Source organism: Microtus ochrogaster, chromosome 10 (genome assembly GCF_000317375.1).
Source record: "Microtus ochrogaster isolate Prairie Vole_2 chromosome 10, MicOch1.0, whole genome shotgun sequence".
Taxonomy (NCBI): Eukaryota; Metazoa; Chordata; class Mammalia; order Rodentia; family Cricetidae; genus Microtus; species Microtus ochrogaster.
Window position 1 is genome coordinate 58,099,890 of NC_022016.1, and position 20,304 is coordinate 58,120,193.

At 41.6% G+C, this 20,304-nt stretch overlaps 1 protein-coding gene across 2 annotated transcripts in view; it reads left to right on the forward strand.

The window, feature by feature from the left end:
* Positions 1-20,304, forward strand: part of Ago4 (argonaute 4, RISC catalytic component) — a 66,449-nt gene that overhangs the window by 37,281 nt on the left and 8,864 nt on the right. Inside the window, exons 16-18 of one of the 2 annotated variants that reach the window (XM_005353237.3) lie at positions 2,261-2,362; positions 2,576-2,775; positions 4,790-8,611. The exons of the other annotated variant lie outside the window; for it this stretch is intronic. Of the exons in view, the coding sequence (XP_005353294.1) occupies positions 2,261-2,362; positions 2,576-2,775; positions 4,790-4,898 (411 nt within the window). The 3' untranslated portion in view covers positions 4,899-8,611. Of the gene's footprint in view, positions 1-2,260; positions 2,363-2,575; positions 2,776-4,789; positions 8,612-20,304 lie in introns of those variants that run through there. 2 annotated transcript variants of the gene reach the window in all.

The window sequence follows — 20,304 nt, forward strand, 5'->3', positions numbered from 1 at the left end:
GCAATCAGGGTTCCCTGACCTGTGGGAAGTCCAAGGACCGCCCACCTCCATCCAGGTTTAGTAAGTTGAGCATCCAAACTGCCTAGGCTCAATGCCATCCATTCTATTGTCATCTTAAAGATTATACTTAATTAAATAGTGGTTTTTGAGAAATTACATATTAGAAAAGTGTGTATGTAGATTTTGAACCCACAGTCTCACACATAGCAGGCAAGTGCTATACTATTGACCTATACTTCTCCCTCTTTAAAAAAAAAACCCTTATAAACTGATTTAATGCAGTATTCCTCAAATTTGACAGGAAACACTTACACACACCTTATAAACTAATACTCCTAAATGACATACTTTCAGAAAAGATGCTAGACCATTCTATCCTAAATATACATGTCTGCGACACTGTTTAAACTATAAATTAGGAATAGTAAGAGATTAATAATAATAAAAGTTATGTGAACCAGACGTGGTGTCTCAAACCTGTAATCTCAGCACTTGAAGACTGATATGACAGGACTGTAAGCTGGAGACTAGCCTGGCCTATAAACTAAGTACATAACAGATCTTGTCTCAAAAACACAGAGATAACAAAAGTTATGTGAACATTGTCACTCTCAGACTACCTCCATGTCTCATTGCGCTATGATAATATTTTAGACCTTGATTGACCACAAGTAACTGAAGCCTTAACTTGAGATAAATAGAAGATACTGTGACTCAGTTATACTTTCTCTGGTTTGGGTAGATACCTAAGCTTAATATGAATTTGAAAGAATTCTCCGTACTCCAAGTTTTTATATTCATTGTTACGTGATCGGTAGCTGGAAGGGATGGTTGTTAGAAAGGAGTCAAATATACCCTGTGGGAATGAATGTCTCTGTGCTAATTAAACTTTCTCATATGAAATTCTACTGAACAACAGAAGACACAGACTGAATAACAAGATTTAATTCTTTTTCTGTTCAGTGCATTTGTGGAGTTTCCCCCCCCCCCCTTTGCCTTTCAACAAGTTTGATTTCAGTGTTTTTGTTGTGGAAGAACCTTAGACTTTTATATCTACAAGGGGTCATCACCAGATATCATAGATGGCTAGATTGAAGCACAAAGATGTTCAGTTCTGTTCACGGTGTGTGGCTGTGAGGACTGGCCTGGATCTGAGCTGTCTTCTCAGTCTCCATCTCATGTGGGCTTCCGGAAATTCTTTGGGGGAGCTTCTGTGACTGACTCCATGAGAGTATGAGTTTTGCTGAACCTGGTGAACCAGTTCAAAGATTTTCATCTTATCTTTTACTGAAAGCTGTGTGTGGCAGGGCCATTGCTTTTCTCTCAAATGAGAAATGAAAGTTGTTTCTTTTTTTTTTTTTTTCGAGACGGGGTTTCTTGTGGCTTTGGAGCCTGTCCTGGAACTAGCTCTTGTAGACCAGGCTGGTCTCGAACTCACAGAGATCCGCTTGCCTCTGCCTCCCAAGTGCTGGGATTAAAGGCGTGCGCCACCACCGCCCGGCTGAAAGTTGTTTCTTCCGGGGAAGTTTATCTACCTCGGATTTTTTCTTTGTTGCAGTGCTGGGACTTGAACCCAGGGTCAATGAACTCATGTTCATGCTAAGCAAGTACTTAACAACTCAGCTACATTCCCATTCCTTAAATGCTGTTCTCCTTTCTCTGCCTACAGAGTGTCATCTATAAATATGTAGCAATATTGCTGTATAAAACTATAGATAGAGCCAGGTGGTGGTGGCGCACTCCTTTAATCCCAGCACTCGGGAATTCGAGGCCAGCCTGGTCTTACAAGAGCTAGTTCCAGGACAGGCTCCAAAGCTACAGAGAAACCCTGTCTCGAGAAAAAAAAAAAAAAACAAACAAAAAAAAAAAACCATAGATAAAGTCATTATTTGGATTCCCCAAAAGAGGTTGTGGACTCACGCTTGAGAAAGTGCTTTAGGATAGGGCTGGGCTAAGGAAAAGTTACAGTGGAATCCAACTTGGTTATTTTTGAGGTAGGGTCTCAGTGTAGCCCAAGCTGACCTTGCTGACCTTGAACTTAAAACAATCCTCCAACCTCAACTTCCCAAATGCTGAGGTTACAGGTATGAATCACAATGTCTGGCTTAACATCTTGAATTAACCTAGTTTTGAGACTTCATGTAAGAGCAATTTACTAATTTGTTACCAATTAATGCATAAAAGGAAAAAACTGGCCTTAAACTAGCTTGTTACTCAGATGATTAATTGTATTTTTAAAAATTACGTATCTTTTTAACAGGTGGGGAAAAGTGGCAATGTCCCAGCAGGCACTACAGTGGATAGTACCATCACACATCCATCGGAGTTTGACTTTTACCTCTGTAGTCATGCAGGAATTCAGGTAATTTGGAAGCTGACCTGATAGGGAGATATTTGCCAGTTCAGCAGCCAGCTTGAGGAGACTTGTCATTAGACACTATGCTTGGCTGTGTTAACTGCTCTGCTCCAGAGATCTACTTGTAGGTGTGTGAGGCAGAGATATTGTTGAGCTTAATAATTAGATCTCAGTTCCTCTTTTCTCCTAACTAGCCAAGTCCTAACACTCTCCCTTCAGGGAACCAGCCGTCCTTCACATTACCAGGTCTTGTGGGATGACAACTGCTTCACTGCAGATGAACTCCAGCTGCTGACGTACCAGCTCTGTCACACCTACGTGAGGTGCACGCGCTCAGTCTCCATTCCTGCCCCTGCATATTATGCACGGCTGGTAGCATTTCGGGCAAGGTATCATTTGGTGGATAAAGATCATGACAGGCAAGTTCATCAGTAAAACTCTCTTCCTATTGTGGAAGCATGTTCTAAAAAACAAGCTATGCAGAAAGCTCTTGAAGATTTATATGTCCTTTTAAGGTTTAACCTACAAGGAACAATCAAAACTGTACAAGACTTTGAGAGCTTTTCATGTGACTTTTGGTCCAAGAAGAGCTCAGGCTTGTTTAAACTTGTGTTGTGTTTCTAACAAAGTTTCCTTTGGAGCTGCCTGTGGTTTTCACACAGAACTAACTGCATTTCAGTTCTGCTGAGGTCCCAGGCAGCCTCCAAAGGTGGCCAGCATAGCACCCTGGTTCCAGTCAGAGTAGTCACAGCCTGTGGACTCCAATTCATGCATGAGGGAGTCCCACATAGGTCATTTTGCTTCCAGTACAATCCAGAAATGACCAGAGTATGCCAGGGCTTATGGGAAAACAGAAGGGGTGATTATCCTCATTCCCAGATAGAGATCTCAAAGGACTCAGACATTTGGCCTGTTACTGAGCTACCAATAAATGGCTAAAGGAGCTCTTTGCATTAATTTTCCTTCCCAAATGACAGTCTGTGAAGTATAGCAGTTTCTGGGCTCTTCCCCATCCAGTTGCTAAATAGTAGACATTCCATTGCAAGTCTATTCTATAAGGGATTGAAAATACACTATTACAGAAAACACCCAGCTGTGTCTTTGTGCTTTGCATTCACCAATATGCATACATTTATTTAAAACATTTATTTGGTACTGTGTGCCAGTACTGTGCTAGGTACTAGAAAATACCAAGATTAGTAAGCCTTGTTTCTTGCCTGCAGGTATTTTATGTTTCAATACGAAGATCTACAGGTGAATAGAAAACTGACAACTGGTCTAACATTATAGATAGCTTCAGTGGGAGATGAGAGGAAAGGCTGGTAGGGATTTTAGAGCTGGGTGAGCAGGGTTTACCTGTACAAAGGAAAGGCTTTTCTGGCCAGAGAGGACGTGAACATAAAGGGAAGAGAACAAGTGGCATGTTGTGCAAGAGTAAGTTTTCTTGACTGGAGCATATTGGAAGGGAACAGCAGGCACAGGACAGAAAACTGTGTTAGAATAAGATTGTCCTTGTTAAATGTAAAAAGCTGTTCCTGGGATAGAATAGTGCGGGCAGGGGAGGAAAGGATGAAATCAAAGGTGATTAGATAATAATCATCATTTAAAGAGAGGTCAGAGGCCGGGGTGTGACTCAGTGATGAGTGTTGTGCTTAGTAAACATGAAGCCCTAGATTGAATCCTCAGCACTGAGAAAGGGATGGTTTGCCAAACTCCTATGTTACATAATATCCCGAAGATGAATGTCTAAAGTTGTGAACACTCTAATAGGCATAGACTCATTAATTTAGGAATCTAATATTAGCAAATAAAAACAAGGTTAAGCCAGGCATAGAGGTGCATGCCTTGCAGGATCTCTATGAGTTTGAGGACAGTGGAGCCTTCATTGTAAGATCCTGTCTCAGAAGAGAAAGAAGAAGGAGGAAGAGGGGGAAGAGAAGAATGCTCTTTTCTTGGAGATTTTATTGCAGTGGAGAAAAAAAATACCCAATAGTAACTAGTAATGTCCCAATTGACAATTTCATGTTGGTTGTGTCTAATACTATAAAAGGAAACCACAACTGTCTATAAAAATATTCTAGGTGACCCTGACCTGAACTTGGGAGTCAGGGAAGATTCTAAGAGGGAAATGACTTGTAATTGAGGCCTGAAGGATGAGTAGGAATGAAGTAGACAGAAGGGACAATAGAAGTCCTTATGTAGGTGCTATTAAACACTTGGTTTTTGTGAACATCGTTTTATTTAATTATTGCAACCATCCATTAAGTAAGTTGTACTATTTGAACAAGCATGTCTAAGAAAACATAAATCGTTTGAGTGGCCCAGCCTGAGCTCAAGATGTTCTTGAACCCAGTACTATGTGTGCTACCTGAAACACTGAAGTTGAATGCTGTCTTCTCTTAACACCTGGTTTTTGTTTTGTTCTCATTATAGTGCTGAAGGCAGTCACGTGTCAGGACAGAGCAATGGCCGGGACCCTCAGGCTTTGGCTAAGGCTGTGCAGATCCACCACGATACCCAGCACACTATGTATTTTGCCTGAGAGTCTTGGAAAAGAACTCAACCAATTTGGCATCCCACGCATCCTCAAATGTTTCAGATGCCTACTGCCTCTAGATAGTGCCACATTGATTTCAGGTGGTCCCCTACCAGCAGCTCGGAACAGTTAGTTGCACTGAATCTGTACTTTGCAGCCCTGTCTGATGCATCAACAAAATTGAGCCATTTTTTAAAGAAAAAAAAAATAGAAACTCATAGATTATGCTTTCTGATGCACTGGACAAAAATTTTACCTCAGCGTGCAAAGGCTGATCAGCCTTGACTTTCTAAAGGACTTGTTTTCAAAGGAGGGTCTCTGTGGGATATTTTGCTAGCTGTGGTATTCACCGCATCTAGTCTTATAAGAGGAGTATTTCCTTTTTCCTTGTTCATTGAGTGGGGTGTATGCATAAGTGGGAGAGAAAAAAACCAAACGACCTGTTTCATTTCCATGCAACTTTTTAATTGGGTGGGCCCATAGACTTTTTAATGGAGATTTCTGACTTCGCCACTGTAAATGCCTTTAAGGAGCATTAATTTTTGAAAGTTTTACAGAATTTTATTACTTTCACTGCTTTATCTTACTGATCTCTTCGGGCCTGTGCTGTGGAGTGCAGGCTGCCTGGCAATTGCACTATATTTGGCTGCAGATTCAAACAGGCAGTTCTCTTACGTGTCTGGCTTTTGTGAATGTGTGACATAATCAAATGTGATGTGTGTCACAGGGACAGATAGCACTGCCATGGTCAAAAGTAAAAAGTTCTCCCTATTTGGAAAAAATTAGCTTTTAATATGTTTCCAAGTTTTTTAAAGTGCCCATTTTATGCTGCTATGTGGTTTGTTAGATCTAAATGATTTTTAAACTTCTCTCATAGAAAGTTAACTTTGGCAATAAGCATTTTTAAGGCCCCTCCCCTTTTTCCCCCAACAAGGTAGTTTTATAGATGAAATTTTGGTATGATTTTATCAACTATTTCTTAATATATCATAACCTGGATACTCTGAAACCAGTCAGTCAATAAAGACATATATTTCCACGCCCTTTAAAATAATTGTTTGGTTTTTTTAAACCTATTTTATAGTCATAGTCTGTGACCTGTCACCTTTTTTTCTTTTAAAATAAGCTGGAACTAGGATGCTTCCTGATTAGCCAGGCTTTGCCAATGTATAAGGCACATTGAGTGATGCTGGACTTAAAAAAAAAAAGTACCAGCATGTAAAAAGCTCATTTTCCTTGGGAATTAAGGCTGTGCACACAGCTGCTTACAGTACAGTTCTGTTTGCACTTCTCTCAGCCTGAAATGTGCTTGGTGGCTTTGCCTTCCTCTTTTTCAGCTAAAACTATGTGGAAGAAGTTGATTTTCCCCCTTTTTCTGTAGAGTCTGGATTCCCTCACAGGAAGACAGGACTCCTTTTCTTGTCCAGCAAAGGGAGTTGGTACAAAGCAAGCATCAATTAGAAACTAGGGGAATTCTGTATTTAATGTAGATAATACTTCGTAAAGGACAAGCGTTACATAGTCTAGATAGCTCCACCCAGGGTTTCCCAGCCCACATTTTACTCTGTCCCCAAAGGGCAAGGGGTGAAAGGTAAGAGGCTCTCTGAAGAGCCACACTCCTTGAGCTGAGGAAGGAGCTGGGAAGAGACAAACACAATATACTGAAAACAATTTTGTTGTCTCTATCTAGAAACCATTGGTGGGAAACACTGGATCAGATGGTGAAGGGTGTTTGCTTGAACTCATTAGTGATTCAAGATCCAAATCTGTTAAACTAGCCTTCTCAAAATTCCAGCAATACAAAGCACTGTTCTCCTTCAGTCTTTTCAGCAAGTTTGTAAATACATTAATGTTTACATTTCCGTGTGCTGTTGCTCAGCAATGCCACCACCAGCGTTAGCTGAACTGGTCTCTGAGAGAGTTTTTAAATGTCCATCGAGTACTTTAGCTCGTGAGGATGAGTGCAGACATCCTTAATCTCTGCAGACAGTGGGGAAAGCAAGTCCTGTGGCTGAAGCACAACGAAGGCAGGAGTGAAGAGACGGCTGATACTTTTTTTTTTTTTTTTTTTTTTTTGCGAATACCTCACTTGGATAATACAAATCTGGACATGTTGATCAATGGCTGGCTGCCCCTTTTATTCACACTCATTCAGGGAGAGCACAAAAAATACTCTTCAGCACAGCCGCTCTGGATCCAAGAGGAGGAAAAAAAAATGGGAGCTTTTTAGGAGAATGAGGACTCACCTGGAGCCTGTGGCATGAAGAACTCTTGATGGCTGACTAGCTGGCTGGCCGGCCAGCAGGCACCACACCTGCACTTACTTGAGTGCCGCAGGCTCACTGGTTAACAATGCACAGAAGAAAGTCTTGCCATCTTCCTGCATGATGGAACAGGAAGCAAGCTGGGTGCCCAGAAGCCCTGATCCATCTGCCTGCAGTTGGGTTCCATGCTTGACCTTGAACAAAATACCTGAAACACCTCAGTCTGTCCTAGTATGCTGTGGCCTATTAGGGTGGTGGTGGAAGAAAGGCCAGGAGGCCAGTTTTTGTAGGAAAACAGTACCATTAAGGGTGTGATGCTGTTGTTTTGGACAAATGGAAAGAAATATGGAAGAATTAGGATTGTTGGGGAAAAGGTTTCCGAGGGGTGAATAGTTAAGAGGTGATCCCTGCAGAATCAGAACTGCAGTAATACTATCGCAAGCAAATCTGAATGCATAGTTTTAATTTAATTAGGGTTGACAATTCAAATAGTTCTCCCCTCAAAACTGACTGAATCGTTATGCATGTGTCAATCAAGGTGTGCATTCTCTAGAAGTAGTGTTAGGCTGTCTGGTTTTCTTAAACGCAGCCTATTTAGGCACTGTCATGTAGTGTGAAAGATTGCAGTATGGCAACGCTGAAGAATAACAGTTTGGGGCTAGGGAGCACAGGACATTAAGAGTGGGGAAGACCCAAATGTTGAAATAATTATGTTTTGTTGTTGTTGTTAGTTGTTGAGTCCTGAGCCGTTTATGAAGTGAACCAGCTGGCTTAACACAGCTAGCATTCTGGGCAGGCAAACCACATTCACTCCTACTGTAAATTCTATATGCTGCTTCCAAAGGTGATGACTTACAAGCAGGCATGTTCTGTATGGCCTGTATTTTAGCATCTGGTGCCCGATCTATATCCATGCCCTTACCCACCTGACTCAGCTGCCTATTCCTTCCCCTGGGAAAAGATAATCCACTGTTTTAGCAAGGCTCACCCTCTCTACCCTAGTCACCCTCTGTGGATATATTATACGATTCTCTTGCTCATTAGCAAGGTGGCAGCTCAGCTTTCATTTTAAGAAAGTGGAGGTTAAGGGCATTGTATTAATATTGCTTCAACTCCAAGATTTTTTTCTTGTAAAATTAAAGGAAAGATCTTTATTGGCCAACTGTTTTCTTTTCCCTTGCTATTGACAGATTCATATTTTTTCTGTGTCTACTGACTGAAAATGTTTGTTTGTTCATCTGACTAATGGTGTGGTTTTTGTTTCTCTATGGTTAGACTTGTAATGTTTTAAAATGTATTTTTATTAATTTGGACTGGATGTCTGTCTCTAGCAATACGAGGTACTTTCTAAGCTATTAAGGAAGGGTTTGTATCCCTGTGTGAAATAAGGTGATGGTTGTTAAAAATTTTTTTTTTTTGGCCTGCAGGGATATTTTGTGTTCATGTGTCCAAAAAGATGGGTGGGGGGGTGGGTGGGAGAGATAAATTGGCATTCTTGTGCTAAAAGTTGTTTTTCTTGTCAATTGTGTAATAAATATGGAATATATTGTAATGGCATCATACATGGCTACTTTTAAAAAACAATTTCATCTATTTGAGAAATTGGACAAAGAAGAGAAGTGAAACAACTGTGTTTAATTCTGGGTCTCCCTATGTTTAATTCTGGGTCTCCCTATGTTTAATTCTGGGTCTCCCTATGTTTAATTCTGGGTCTCCCTATGTTTAGGAATTGCCATTTGGGAGTTTTTGAAGGGCTCCCAGCACCACTTCATATATGGAAACTTTGACAAGATTCATCAGGGTTCTAGGTACTGCTCTCAATGGGAAGGGAAGCTCTGATTAAGTGATATTTTAAGGAAACTGGTGAGGTGTGGTGGCTCACTCCAGTAATTCCAGAAGTTGGGAGGCTGAAGCAGGAACATTATTACGATTCTGAGTCCATCCTGGGCTTTAGAGTGGGACCCTGTGTATTAGCTACTTTTCTCTTGATGGATAAAACATGACCAAAAATGGCCTACGGAAGAAGTGGTTTTTCCTTTGCTTGTGGTTCTAGAGGGAGAGTCCACAGTGGCATGCAAATGTGGCAGCAGGCAGCCTCAGCAAGAAGCTGAGAAATCACATCTCCAACCACAAGCTTGAAGGAGAAAGTGATCTGGAAATGAGGCAAGGCTGTAAACTCTCAAAACCTGCTTCCAGGGATGAATTTCATCCAGCAAGCCTGCCCTTGCATAGCCTCCCTAAATAGCGCCACCAACTGGGAGCCAGGCGTCCATATGCTTGAACCTGTTGGGGACATTTTTCAGTCAAACCATTACACTGTGTCTCAAAGACAAGCAAACAAACAAAAACAAAAGATCCAAGAAGACAGTATGGCCAGATGCTTATATTTATGACTTAAGTTCTCTAAAGCTTCCCAAATTCACACAAAACAGGGTTTCCAGTCTCTTGTCTTGTTTGGTTTGGGGGCAAAGTCTCCCTGTGTAGGCCAGACTGGTCCTAAACTCTTACTCCTGCCGTCGTAAGAACTCCAAGATTACTAACATGAGCTAACATGCCCAGCTCATGACCTCTAAAACTTAAAAATAAACCTTTTGCTGAGTTATGATAATAATGCAGAATTTGCCCAATCTGAACTTTATTCTTGGGGACTTTCATTCATCAGGAGAGAAAGTCCTGCATACAACCAATTTCTGTGAAGGTGGCTTCTGGTTTTCTGCCGGCACAGTTTGTCCTGTGCCAGCTATCAGAATGCATCACAAATGAAGTGCCTACAATCTCCACCTCAATACTCAGGACATGGAAGAGTTAACAGCTTCCTCAAACAGTTCATTCTGAACTTGAAGAAGGCTCAGTGAGTAAAGTGCCCACCATACAAGTCTGAGGACCAGAGTTCAGATCCCCAGAACCCACATGAAAGCCAGGTGGACATGGAAGCTTGCCTGTAATTCAGCAATTGGAAGATGGAGACAGGAGCTGGAGAAATGGCTCAGTGGTTAAGACGATCCAGGTTCCACTCCTAGCACCCACAATGGCGGTTAGCTACTGAGTATAATTCCAAGATCTGATATCCTCACACAGACTTACATATAAGCAAAACAACAATGCATGTAAAATAAAAATTATATTTTAGAAAAAGAAGAAGATGGAGACAAAGTCCCAGGAGCAAGCTGGTTAGCTAGACTATCCACATTGGTGGCCATTTTGAAACCCTGCCTCAATAAAGTAGAGAGTAATGGATAATCCCAATGTTAGCCTCAGGCCTCCACATAACATATGAGTGCACATGCCTACACACATGTGCACCCATACATATGTGAACATGCATACACACATCACAGATGCATGCACAATTGATTAAAAGAGTTTATTCTAACAGGGCATGTGGTGAAGGAAGAGGCAACGTAGCTAACATACGAATGCCCACTCGTCAGGCACTTAACAGGGACATCTTTAATATTAGCAACAGCTCTTGGAGGTTGAGAGTGGAATCTTCATTTTTCAAGAAAAAAAAGAGCTTGGGGGATATAGTTCCTTTATGTACTGTATGCATATGGCCATGGGTTCAGTCACTAGCATGGCAAAAATAAAACCAGCCAATCAGCTGAGAGGTTAAATACACAGTTACTGAGTGGCAAAGCTATAATCTAAGTGCATGCTTTCTTTAACTTCATTTCACCGACTGTTGAGCATAAAATGACAGCTGCTGCTCCAAACAAGAAAGGCTTCACAGTTTTAGCAGCTGGGACAGATCATAAAGCACAAGCAAGCTGAGGAAGGAGGTGAGAAGAGTCCAGGCACACTGCTCCCTCATAGCAGGTTAGAGAAGCTATAATTGTCTGAATATGGTTTCTTACTCTTCTGGGAGGCGGAATCCCTTTGTTATATGGGAACCGATGAGTTAGCTGTCTTTTTTTAAAATATTTATTTATTATGTATACAATATTCTGTCTGTATGCCTGCAGGCCAGAAGAGGGCACCAGACCCCTTTACAGATGGTTGTGAGCCACCATGTGGTTGCTGGGAATTGAACTCAGGACCTTTGGAAGAGCAGGCATCTCTCCAGCCCCCGAGTTAGCTGTCTTATAAAGAACAGTTTTATGAGGCAGGAGGATCACTGTCATTTTAAACCCAACCTGGTCTGTACAACAAGTTCTAGTCCAGCCTGAGCTATCACAGCAAGACCCTTCATGTAAACAAGGTGACGGAGAACTACTCAGCCATGAAAAAGAAAAATGGCCAAGGGCTCGGTGATTAAGAGTATTGACTGCTCTTTCAGAAAAATCCAGATTCAATTCCCAGCACCCTTAAGGCAGCTCACAGTTATTCGTAACTCCAGTTTTAAGGGATCCTTTGCTCTCTTCTGTCCTCTGTGGGCACGAGACGTACACTTGGTGCACTGACATACATGCAGACAAAAATACCCATACACATAAAAATTTTAATATTTTTTCAAATGGCTAAAATCCTATCTTGTTGGTAACATGGATGAATGTGATGGTTGATATGTTAAAGAAGCCAGGCATAGAACAGCAAGCCCTGCATAATCTCACCTATGTGCAGAAAGTAAAATAGTTGGTTTCTTAGAAGTAGAGGGGATGGGCCAGAGAGGTGGCTCAGTGGTTAAGAGCACTAGATTGCTCTTCCTGAGGTTCTGAGTTTATTTCCCAGCAACCATATGGTGGCTCACAACCATCTGTAATGGGATCAGATTCCTTCTTCTGGTGTGCATGAAGACAGAGCACTCATATACATAATAATGTATATGAATAAATAAATGTTTTGAAAAAAGAAGTAGCGTGGAATGGTGGTTACTAGGAGCAAGTTAGGCGAGCACCACAGGATACAGAGTTTCGGGTGAGTAGAATTAGCACAGGAGCTCTATTGAACAGCTTGGTGAATGTTGGTTTATTTCTTGAAAATCACTAAGAAAGCCAACCTTTAAATATTCTTACCACAAAATTCTGGAAGCCAGAAGAGGGCTCCAAAAATCCCTTGAAGCTGGAGTTACAGGTTGGGTTGTGAGATGCTTACTGTGGATTCTGGGAATGGAAGTTAGGTCCTCTGCAAGAGCAGTGTAGACTCTAACCAGGTCAACCAGCCCTCCACCTCTACTTCTCCCCTATCACCTTTTTACCGCAATGCAGACAGTTGAACTCAGGACCTCCTTCATGCTAGGCAACCACTGTACCACCTAGCTCTAACCTCAGCCCATTATTCTTAGATTTTTTTTTAAGGACTGGAGTGGGAGGAAATAGAGGTGGTAAGGCTAGCTAAGAGTGAGGCACCAATGATTCACAGGACAGGACCTGAATGGCATTTTAAGTTTAGAAACTGTCTTACAGGCACAGATTGGGCTTTGTGCTAGTTTTGCTGGCAAGAATACTATGCCAGCTGGAAGCTGAAATTCTGCTAAGAGAAGCTCAAAGGTTTTGTAATTTTTGCGAGCAAACATGGACGAGGCTTGAACTTGAGCAGTGAGGTGCAGTCAGAGGGAATAGAGATGAGAACGAAAATAGAAAAGACTTTGGTAGCTGAGCAGATATGGAGAGTGAGGGGAGGGAGGTAAACTCATTAGGGATTCCAGCCTCTTATCTGGGTAGGTGGATAAACAATAGTGCCACTAAGAGGACGAACAGAGGAAATCAGCAGGCTTATGGGAAGGAGGGAGATGGTAAATTCAGTTTAAGGCAAATCGGACTGGAGGGCCATTGTGTTTGGACTGAAGAAAGAGATTGGACACATCAGTGTGTCAGTGGTGATTAAAGGCATTCAAGTGTGGTAACAGGAGGGTCAGGCAGATGGGAAAAGCATGGAGTCCTGAGGAACACAGATGTTTAAAGGCAGACGAAGGGTAAAGGAGTCTGCCTTTCTAGAAACTGAAAGAAAAGAGGACTCCTTGTCAGCTATGGTCCTGCACACCTAAAACCCCAGGACTCAGGAGGCAGCAGCAGAAAGATCACTACAAGTTTAAGACCAGCCTGGTCTAGGTAATGAGTTCTAGCCCAGGAACCCAAATAGTGAAAGGAAAGGACCAATTCTTGCAACTTGCAAATCATCCTCTGACTCACACACACAGATGTAAAACATGTTTAAGTTAGAAAATGCTCTAATAGTCTCTTCTGTTTCGGTCTCAGTGTTTCTGCTTACATGTGAGATCTTTCTCTCTACTTCCTCCATGGTCTCCTTCATCACACTCTTTATTTCTGTCTAGTATTTTCAATTGTTCTTCTCTCTCCAGTTCTTCTCCAGTGTACACATGTCCTCAAACCTCTCCCATTCCGCAAATACAAACTACTCCAACTTCATCGAATACCAGAATTTATTACTTCCCATTATGTCTGATCTAGTAGATCTGTCCTAGAGACTCCTCAGATCTCTTCAGTCGTGATCTGCTCCCTCCAGCCACAGGGATTGCTTTCATCACAATTAATTCTGACTTCCTCGCTGCAAATTCCAATGGACATCGTCCAGATTTTGTGTTTAATTCTCATGGTCATGGCGTTTGAATCCATGGCTGACTTCACAGGTGTGAGCCATCACTGCCTGACTCTATTTCTCTTTGAGACTGAATCAATCTAGTGTAGCCCAGGGTGGCCTTGAACTCACAGAGATCTGTCTGTTTCTGCCTCCCGAGTGCTGGGATTAAAGTGTACCACCGCTGCCTGGCTCTATGGCTAACTAGTAGTTTAGCTCTGCACTCTGATCTTCAGGTAATTTTCATTTGTTAGATTACAGACAAAATATCACTACAATAGCTGGCTCGTTTCAAAACATTTCAAAAAGGATTCAATTGTACTTCTATTTGTGTGTGGTGTGTGTGTGTGTGTGTGTGTGTGTGTGTGTGTGTGTGTGTACTTGTGGAAGTTAGAAGAGGGATTCCCTGGAAATGGAGTTATAGGCAGCTGTGAACCTGGGTCTCCTGGAAGAGCAGCAAGAGTTCTTAGCCACTGAACCATCTCTTCAAACTGTCAGCCAGGTGCAGTGACTGATGCTTGTCATCACAACTGCTCCATCTCAAAAGAGATAAGAAGTAAAAAGCTTGTCACATTATGTGTACAGAAACACAATGAGGCTTTAATGATTATATCACTGACTCTCTAAACAAATTCCAGAATATAGTAACGAGATGTCCTACCTAGGAGAAGAATCTTTCTCAACATTTATTTTGTACCTTAATGTTTCTCAATAAAATTTTTATAATTATTTCTTATAGAGTTAATGCAGACCTTTTGTCAAATTTATTCCCCCTGCTGTTTAAAGACACTTTATTAGCATATATTAATTGTGTAGAATAATGCATTTCATAATGAGGTTTTCAAGTATTTATTTTACGTGTATGAGTGTTTTGTCTGTATGTGTGTCTGTGTAGCTACCAAGTGTGCTTGGCATCTGCAGAGATCAGAAGAGGGTATTGGATTCCCTGGAACTGGACTGAAAGGTGCTTGTGAGCTGCCATGTGGGTGTTATGAATGGAGCCAGGTCTTCTGCAAGAACAATAAGTGATCTTAACCGTGTACTCATCTCTCCAGGCCCCATAATGAGAATGTCATACGGGCATATTACGTTCTTTCATAATGTTCACCCCATGTTCCTTTTGGTGCCTGGTGCTGGTTGGTTTTTGTCAAACTGACACAGATCTAGACATATCTGGGAAGAGGAGATTTTAACTGAGAAAATGCCTCTGAAAGATTGGCTTGTGAGCAAGTTGATACGAAATTGTCTTGACTAATGATTGCTGTGGGGAGGCCCATTTCACAGGTGAGAATGTGCCATCCCTGGGCAGGTGGTTCTGACTGGTGTAAGAAGGCAGACCATTTAGTTTGGGTGGTGCTGACGCACGTCTTTAATCCCAGCACTTGGGAGGCAGAGGCATGCAGATTTCTATGTGTTCGAGGCCAGCCTGGTCTACAGAGCAAGTTCCAGGACAGTGTCATAAAACAAAACAAGGAAGAAAAAAAAGAAGGAAGGAAAGAAAGGAAGGAGGGAAGTAGGGAGGGAGGGAGGGAGGGAGGGAGGAAGGAAGGAAGGAAGGAAGGAAGGAAGGAAGGAAGGAAAAAAGCACAAAAGAGAAAGGAACAAGCCAGAAGCAATATTCCTCCATGGCTTCTACTTCAGTTCTGCCACCAGGTTCCTGCCTCCGGGTTCCTTCTCTGACTTCCCTCTGGAGTGGAGTGTGACCAGAGAGTTCTAAGAGGAAATAAGCCCTTTCCTCCCCAAGTTGCATATGGTCCTTTGTTTATCACAGCAAAACTGACCTATTTAAAGACACTCCTGCTGGCCCTCCTCTTCCCAAACAACCCTTCTTCTGCTTCCATGGTATTCACCTTCAAAATATGGGGAAATTAGTGAACAGTAGAGACTATGTCTTCACTCAAGTGCTCTGCCACATTTCCAATTTTCCTTCCTTCTGAAGTTTGTTTGTTTGTTTTTTTAATTTGAGTCAAGGTTTTACTAAATTGCCCCCCCCCCCGGGCTGGTCTTGAAATCATTCTATGTTTCCAGTCTTGAACTTCTGATCCTCTTGCCTCAGTTTCTCAAGTACTTAAAATTATGGGACTGAGCTGCTGGAACTAGCTCATATCCTTTTTTTAGTTTTATCTTTGGAAATAGGGTCTCACATAGCTCATGATGAATTTGAAACCCTGATCTTCTGCCTCTGCATCCTGAGCACTGGGATTGCTGGTTAAGGAATTGATGGGTGTCATAATTAGGGTTTCATGCTTGTTAGGCAAATAGCATACGAAGTGAGCAATATAGCCTCAGACCCTCATGACATTTAAAACAAATTAAGTTTTGCATATACTTATACCTTCTTAACTATATTGCCATTGTAAATTATCATTACTGTTATTGTTTGTTCATTTGTTTCATTAGGTTTTTTTTTTTGCATCAGGGTCTTGTGTGTCCCAGACTGGCCACAAACTCTGTGTGTATTTGAATATGACCTTGAACTCTGATCCTCCTAGCTTCACTTCATGAGTGCTGGGATTGTAGATGTGTGTCATCATGCCCAGTTTATGTTGTGCTGTGACTAATGGTTTTGTCAATTCTAGGCACAGCTTTATCAAGCCGAGCTACAGCCCCAGCCCTGTTTGTTTGCTTGTTTGTTTATTCATTCATTTATTATATCCAGGACAGGCTCCAAAACCACAGAGAAACCCTGTCTCGAAAAAACCAAAAAAACCAAACAAACAAAAAAAAACCATTCATTTATTATGTAGCCCAGGCTGACCTGCAATTTAGAGAGATTGCCCCACCTCTGCCTCCTTAGTGCGGGAATTAAGGGTGAGCACCACCATCGCCCTGCTCTAATGTTTATTATTAATAAGAAAGTTTAGGGCCAGCAAAATGGCTTATGGTTAAGGTTTTGCTTCCAAGGCTGTTCATCTGAGTCTGATCCCCAGTGCTCACATGGAGGAAGGAAAGAGCTGACTTCCAAATATTGTTATTTGGCCTTCACACAAACTCTGTTCTGTGACATGTGAGTACACACACACACACCGAATGAAAAAAGAAGTTTAAATCTGGGCATGGTGGCTCAGATCCCAGCACTCAGGTAACTAACTGAGACAGGAGGATTGCTTAAAGGCCAGCCTAGGCTAAAATAAGTTCAAGAACAACCTTGTCTCAAAACAAAAAAGGAATTTCTATTTCATTACTCTTCTATCTAGATATGAACATTTGAGAGTTCATTATACCAGTCACTCAAATTTTGTACATGCTTGGACAAGTTCCACAATACAGTATTAATCTTATTTAATTTGTATTTGTTTCATTTTTTATTATTTATGGTATTAATTTGAAGTCTTTACAATAGGGCTTTGACAAATATGCAGTTTAAGAAACTCCTACTTGTCTAGTTTGCTAAAAGATTTTTTAAAATTTTGTTTGTGAGTAGGCATTGAATTTTATTAAGTGATTATCCTTCTATATGAGTAGATCAAATTACCATTTAGTCCGACTTTTATAGACTACCTAATAATAGATCAACCTTTTATTTTTGGAATAGATCAAATTTAATAAAGTTTTATTTATTTAAAACTTTTAAAAAAATGTATGTTTCAAAATAAAAAGAGAGAGAGAAAAAGCAAGCATGGTAGTGTATGCCTTTAATCCCAGCACTCAGGAGGCAGAGGCAGGCGGATCTCTGTGAGTTCGAGGCCAGCCTGGTCTACAGAGTGAGAGAGTTCTAGGACAGCCAGAGCTACTCAGAGAAACCCTGACTCAAAAAAACAAACAAAAAAATTTTTAATTTTTCATCAGAGTCTTGATTTATAGACCTGACTTGCCTAGAACTTGCTACATGAGCCAGGCTTGCTGAGCTTGCTGTGATCCTCCTGTCTCTGCCTGCCGAGTGCTGCTTCTTTCAGCGCTGAGCTTTGTTTTCATTACAGGAGTAGTGGTATACACCTGTAATCCTGCTGTGGGAGGCTGAGGCAGGAGGACTGCAGGCTTGAGGCCAACCTGGGCTAACTAGGGGACCCTGACTTAAAATCAAAATCAAAATCCAGTGCCAGACATGGTTCCGGTTATTTTTGCAGCCTTAGTGAGTGAGCGAGACCGGCCTGTGACGTTTCTTTCCTGTGCAGTCCTCACTGGTTTTGATAAGATGGTTGTGCTGTCTTAGGAACTGCTCTACTGGTTTCGGACTGACACAGTTTATAGCAGGTATATATGTACAGGGATCTCTCATCTTCCCCAGCACCTAGCAGAACCCCCCTGCGGCATTGCGTGTCTCTGTGTGTACTCTTGCCTACTCACTCAGTTTCTTCTGTCGTCATAGAGATATCTTAGCTGGTGATTCGAAACTTCTATTTTTCTACCCCATTTCTATTTGCTCTACTGTAGTTCTATTTTTTCAATTGTATTTCTTGATATTTGTCAACCATTCAAATTAAAGTTTTTGGTAAGACTATGGTTTTCCCAGGGCCACATGTCTGCATGAGGCAGAGCTGAGAATTTACCTGGATTTGCCTTTATTAGCACCTATATTTGTGTTTCAGTCTGGGCTAGGTGGACCTTTAAATCGAGGGGTAGAAAGGTTATGACTGTCGATGAATGCTATTAAATTGCTTTCTAGAATATTATACTGATATCAATGGCAACATTTTTTAAATTAGTCAATATATAGTTATTCTGTACTGACTTGTTTTTTTTCGAGGCAGGGTTTCTCTGCGTGTATTCCTGGCTGTCCTGGAATTAGCTCTGTAGTTCAAGACTGACCTTGAACTCATAGAGATTTACCCGCCTCTGTCTCCCACGTGCTGGGATTAAAGCCATGTGCCACCACTGCCCAGCTCCAATACTGATTTTCTTATGTGTCATTGATAATTATATGGTTCTGTTTATGTAGACTGTCCTTTTTCTTGGCCATTTGATATACTGAGGCAATATTTACTACAAATATTTCCCCATTGAGCTTCTTTCATCTATTAATGGGGGGGGGTGAAGGACAATAATAGGAGTTAATTTTGCACTTAACCTTACCACCGATCAACAACTTTATAACATTCAAGTGGACTTTGGGTTGAGAGTTGGCTTGTTATAGGATAGTAATATAGCTCAGAGGTAGGGTACTTGCAAGTGGGAAGCCTTTTGTATTCAGTCCCCAGTATCAAAAGCAGAGGGGGGGCGGTACAGAAACAGAGAAGAGAGGGAAAAGAACCAAAGCAAAGGAAGTTAAGTTGTCAGTTTGCATTTCCTGCGGGGTTAAGATAGATATCCCTTGGTTGGCTACCATTTGTGGGTTCACTTGATGTAATAAAGCTATACATCTGCCTCTGTTATCAGGTAGATGGTTTTCTCTGGTTTTCCTATAGCTTACCCTAAGCGATTTCTTCTTTTGTCTTTTTCTGCCTCAGCCCATTCCTCGGTATGGTAACTCATTGCTTGTGCTGAGATCTGACATAACAAACCCATGGTCTTCATCTATTGAACGCAGATCTGTGTCATGAATCTCCTCAGATTGATGCACTTTAAAGTTAGGGATGGCGAGCCCTTGGGGCTTCAGAGTCACCGCAGCTGTTGCTGAAAGTCAAAACTGTGAAGACCGACCCTAAAGTTCAGAGTTATTCGCCATAGACTGAGATTTTCTTGAATGTAACCATTCTATTCAAGGGCAGCCTGTCCAGTACTTCTAGGCTCTTCTATCCAGCCAGGCCAAGTTCAGGACTTGGGGGTAAATTCGCTGCAGAAGCCATGGTTTTGTTCTGAGTCTTTTTATCTCCAGCCTGGGTGTCAGAACCAGGGACAGCTCCTGACGTCTTTGCAGCCCCTCCCCTGGCTTGGGCTAGGGAGAAAGTGGGGAGATGTGGATGTGGGTTCTCTAGCCTCTTTGCTCACTGCTTTCTTGTTTCTTAATGTTAGAACACCAACAATCTTGACAGTTCCAACCTGGTATGCTGGTTCTGACCTTTGCACCGTCTGCTAACAAGGCTTTGTCCACCTTTCTTTTATCTCTCTGTTGCTGGGTTAACTTCTGTTCATTTTCCCATGCCTCTAGGAAATTTACCCTGATTATCCTGGACTAGATTAGACTCAACTTCTTATAGTTGACTGGAATGCCAAGCCTGGTAGTCCTTATTACTTTATTTTGTGTTTGTGTTGAGGAACTAGGTCTCTTTCCTTTCCTCAGTTTTTTTTTTTTTGAGGGGGTGGGATATGCTTCTTATCAGATCAGACACACGTTTTAATAAAAATCATAAATATCTCTCTGCCTATTTCTAGATCATACTGCATATTTGCCATCGTTGCTCCTGGTTATTACTAGTCAATGAATGCTATACGTTGCTGCTTATTTCCTTGAATTTTTCCATTTATTTACAATGGTTTCTTTGTTCACATTTTGTTTCTGCTCTCTCTCTCTCCCTCCACCCCCTCTTTTTTAAGGGGGTCTCACTGTGTTGTCCAGTTGGTACCAAACTCTTGGACTCAACAGATTCTTCTACCCTCAGCGTGAATGTGTGAAGTATGGGCATAGGCCACTGTGTCTGTATTTTACAATGTTTTTAATGTTCAGAAGAGGAAAGCACAGATGGCGATACAGTTCTCTTTTTGTTGTTGTTGTTGTTGTTGTTACCATTCTTATTGTTTCAGTTCTGAAAAGTTTGAGAGGAAAGGTGATTAGACTGATAAACACAGATGGTAGA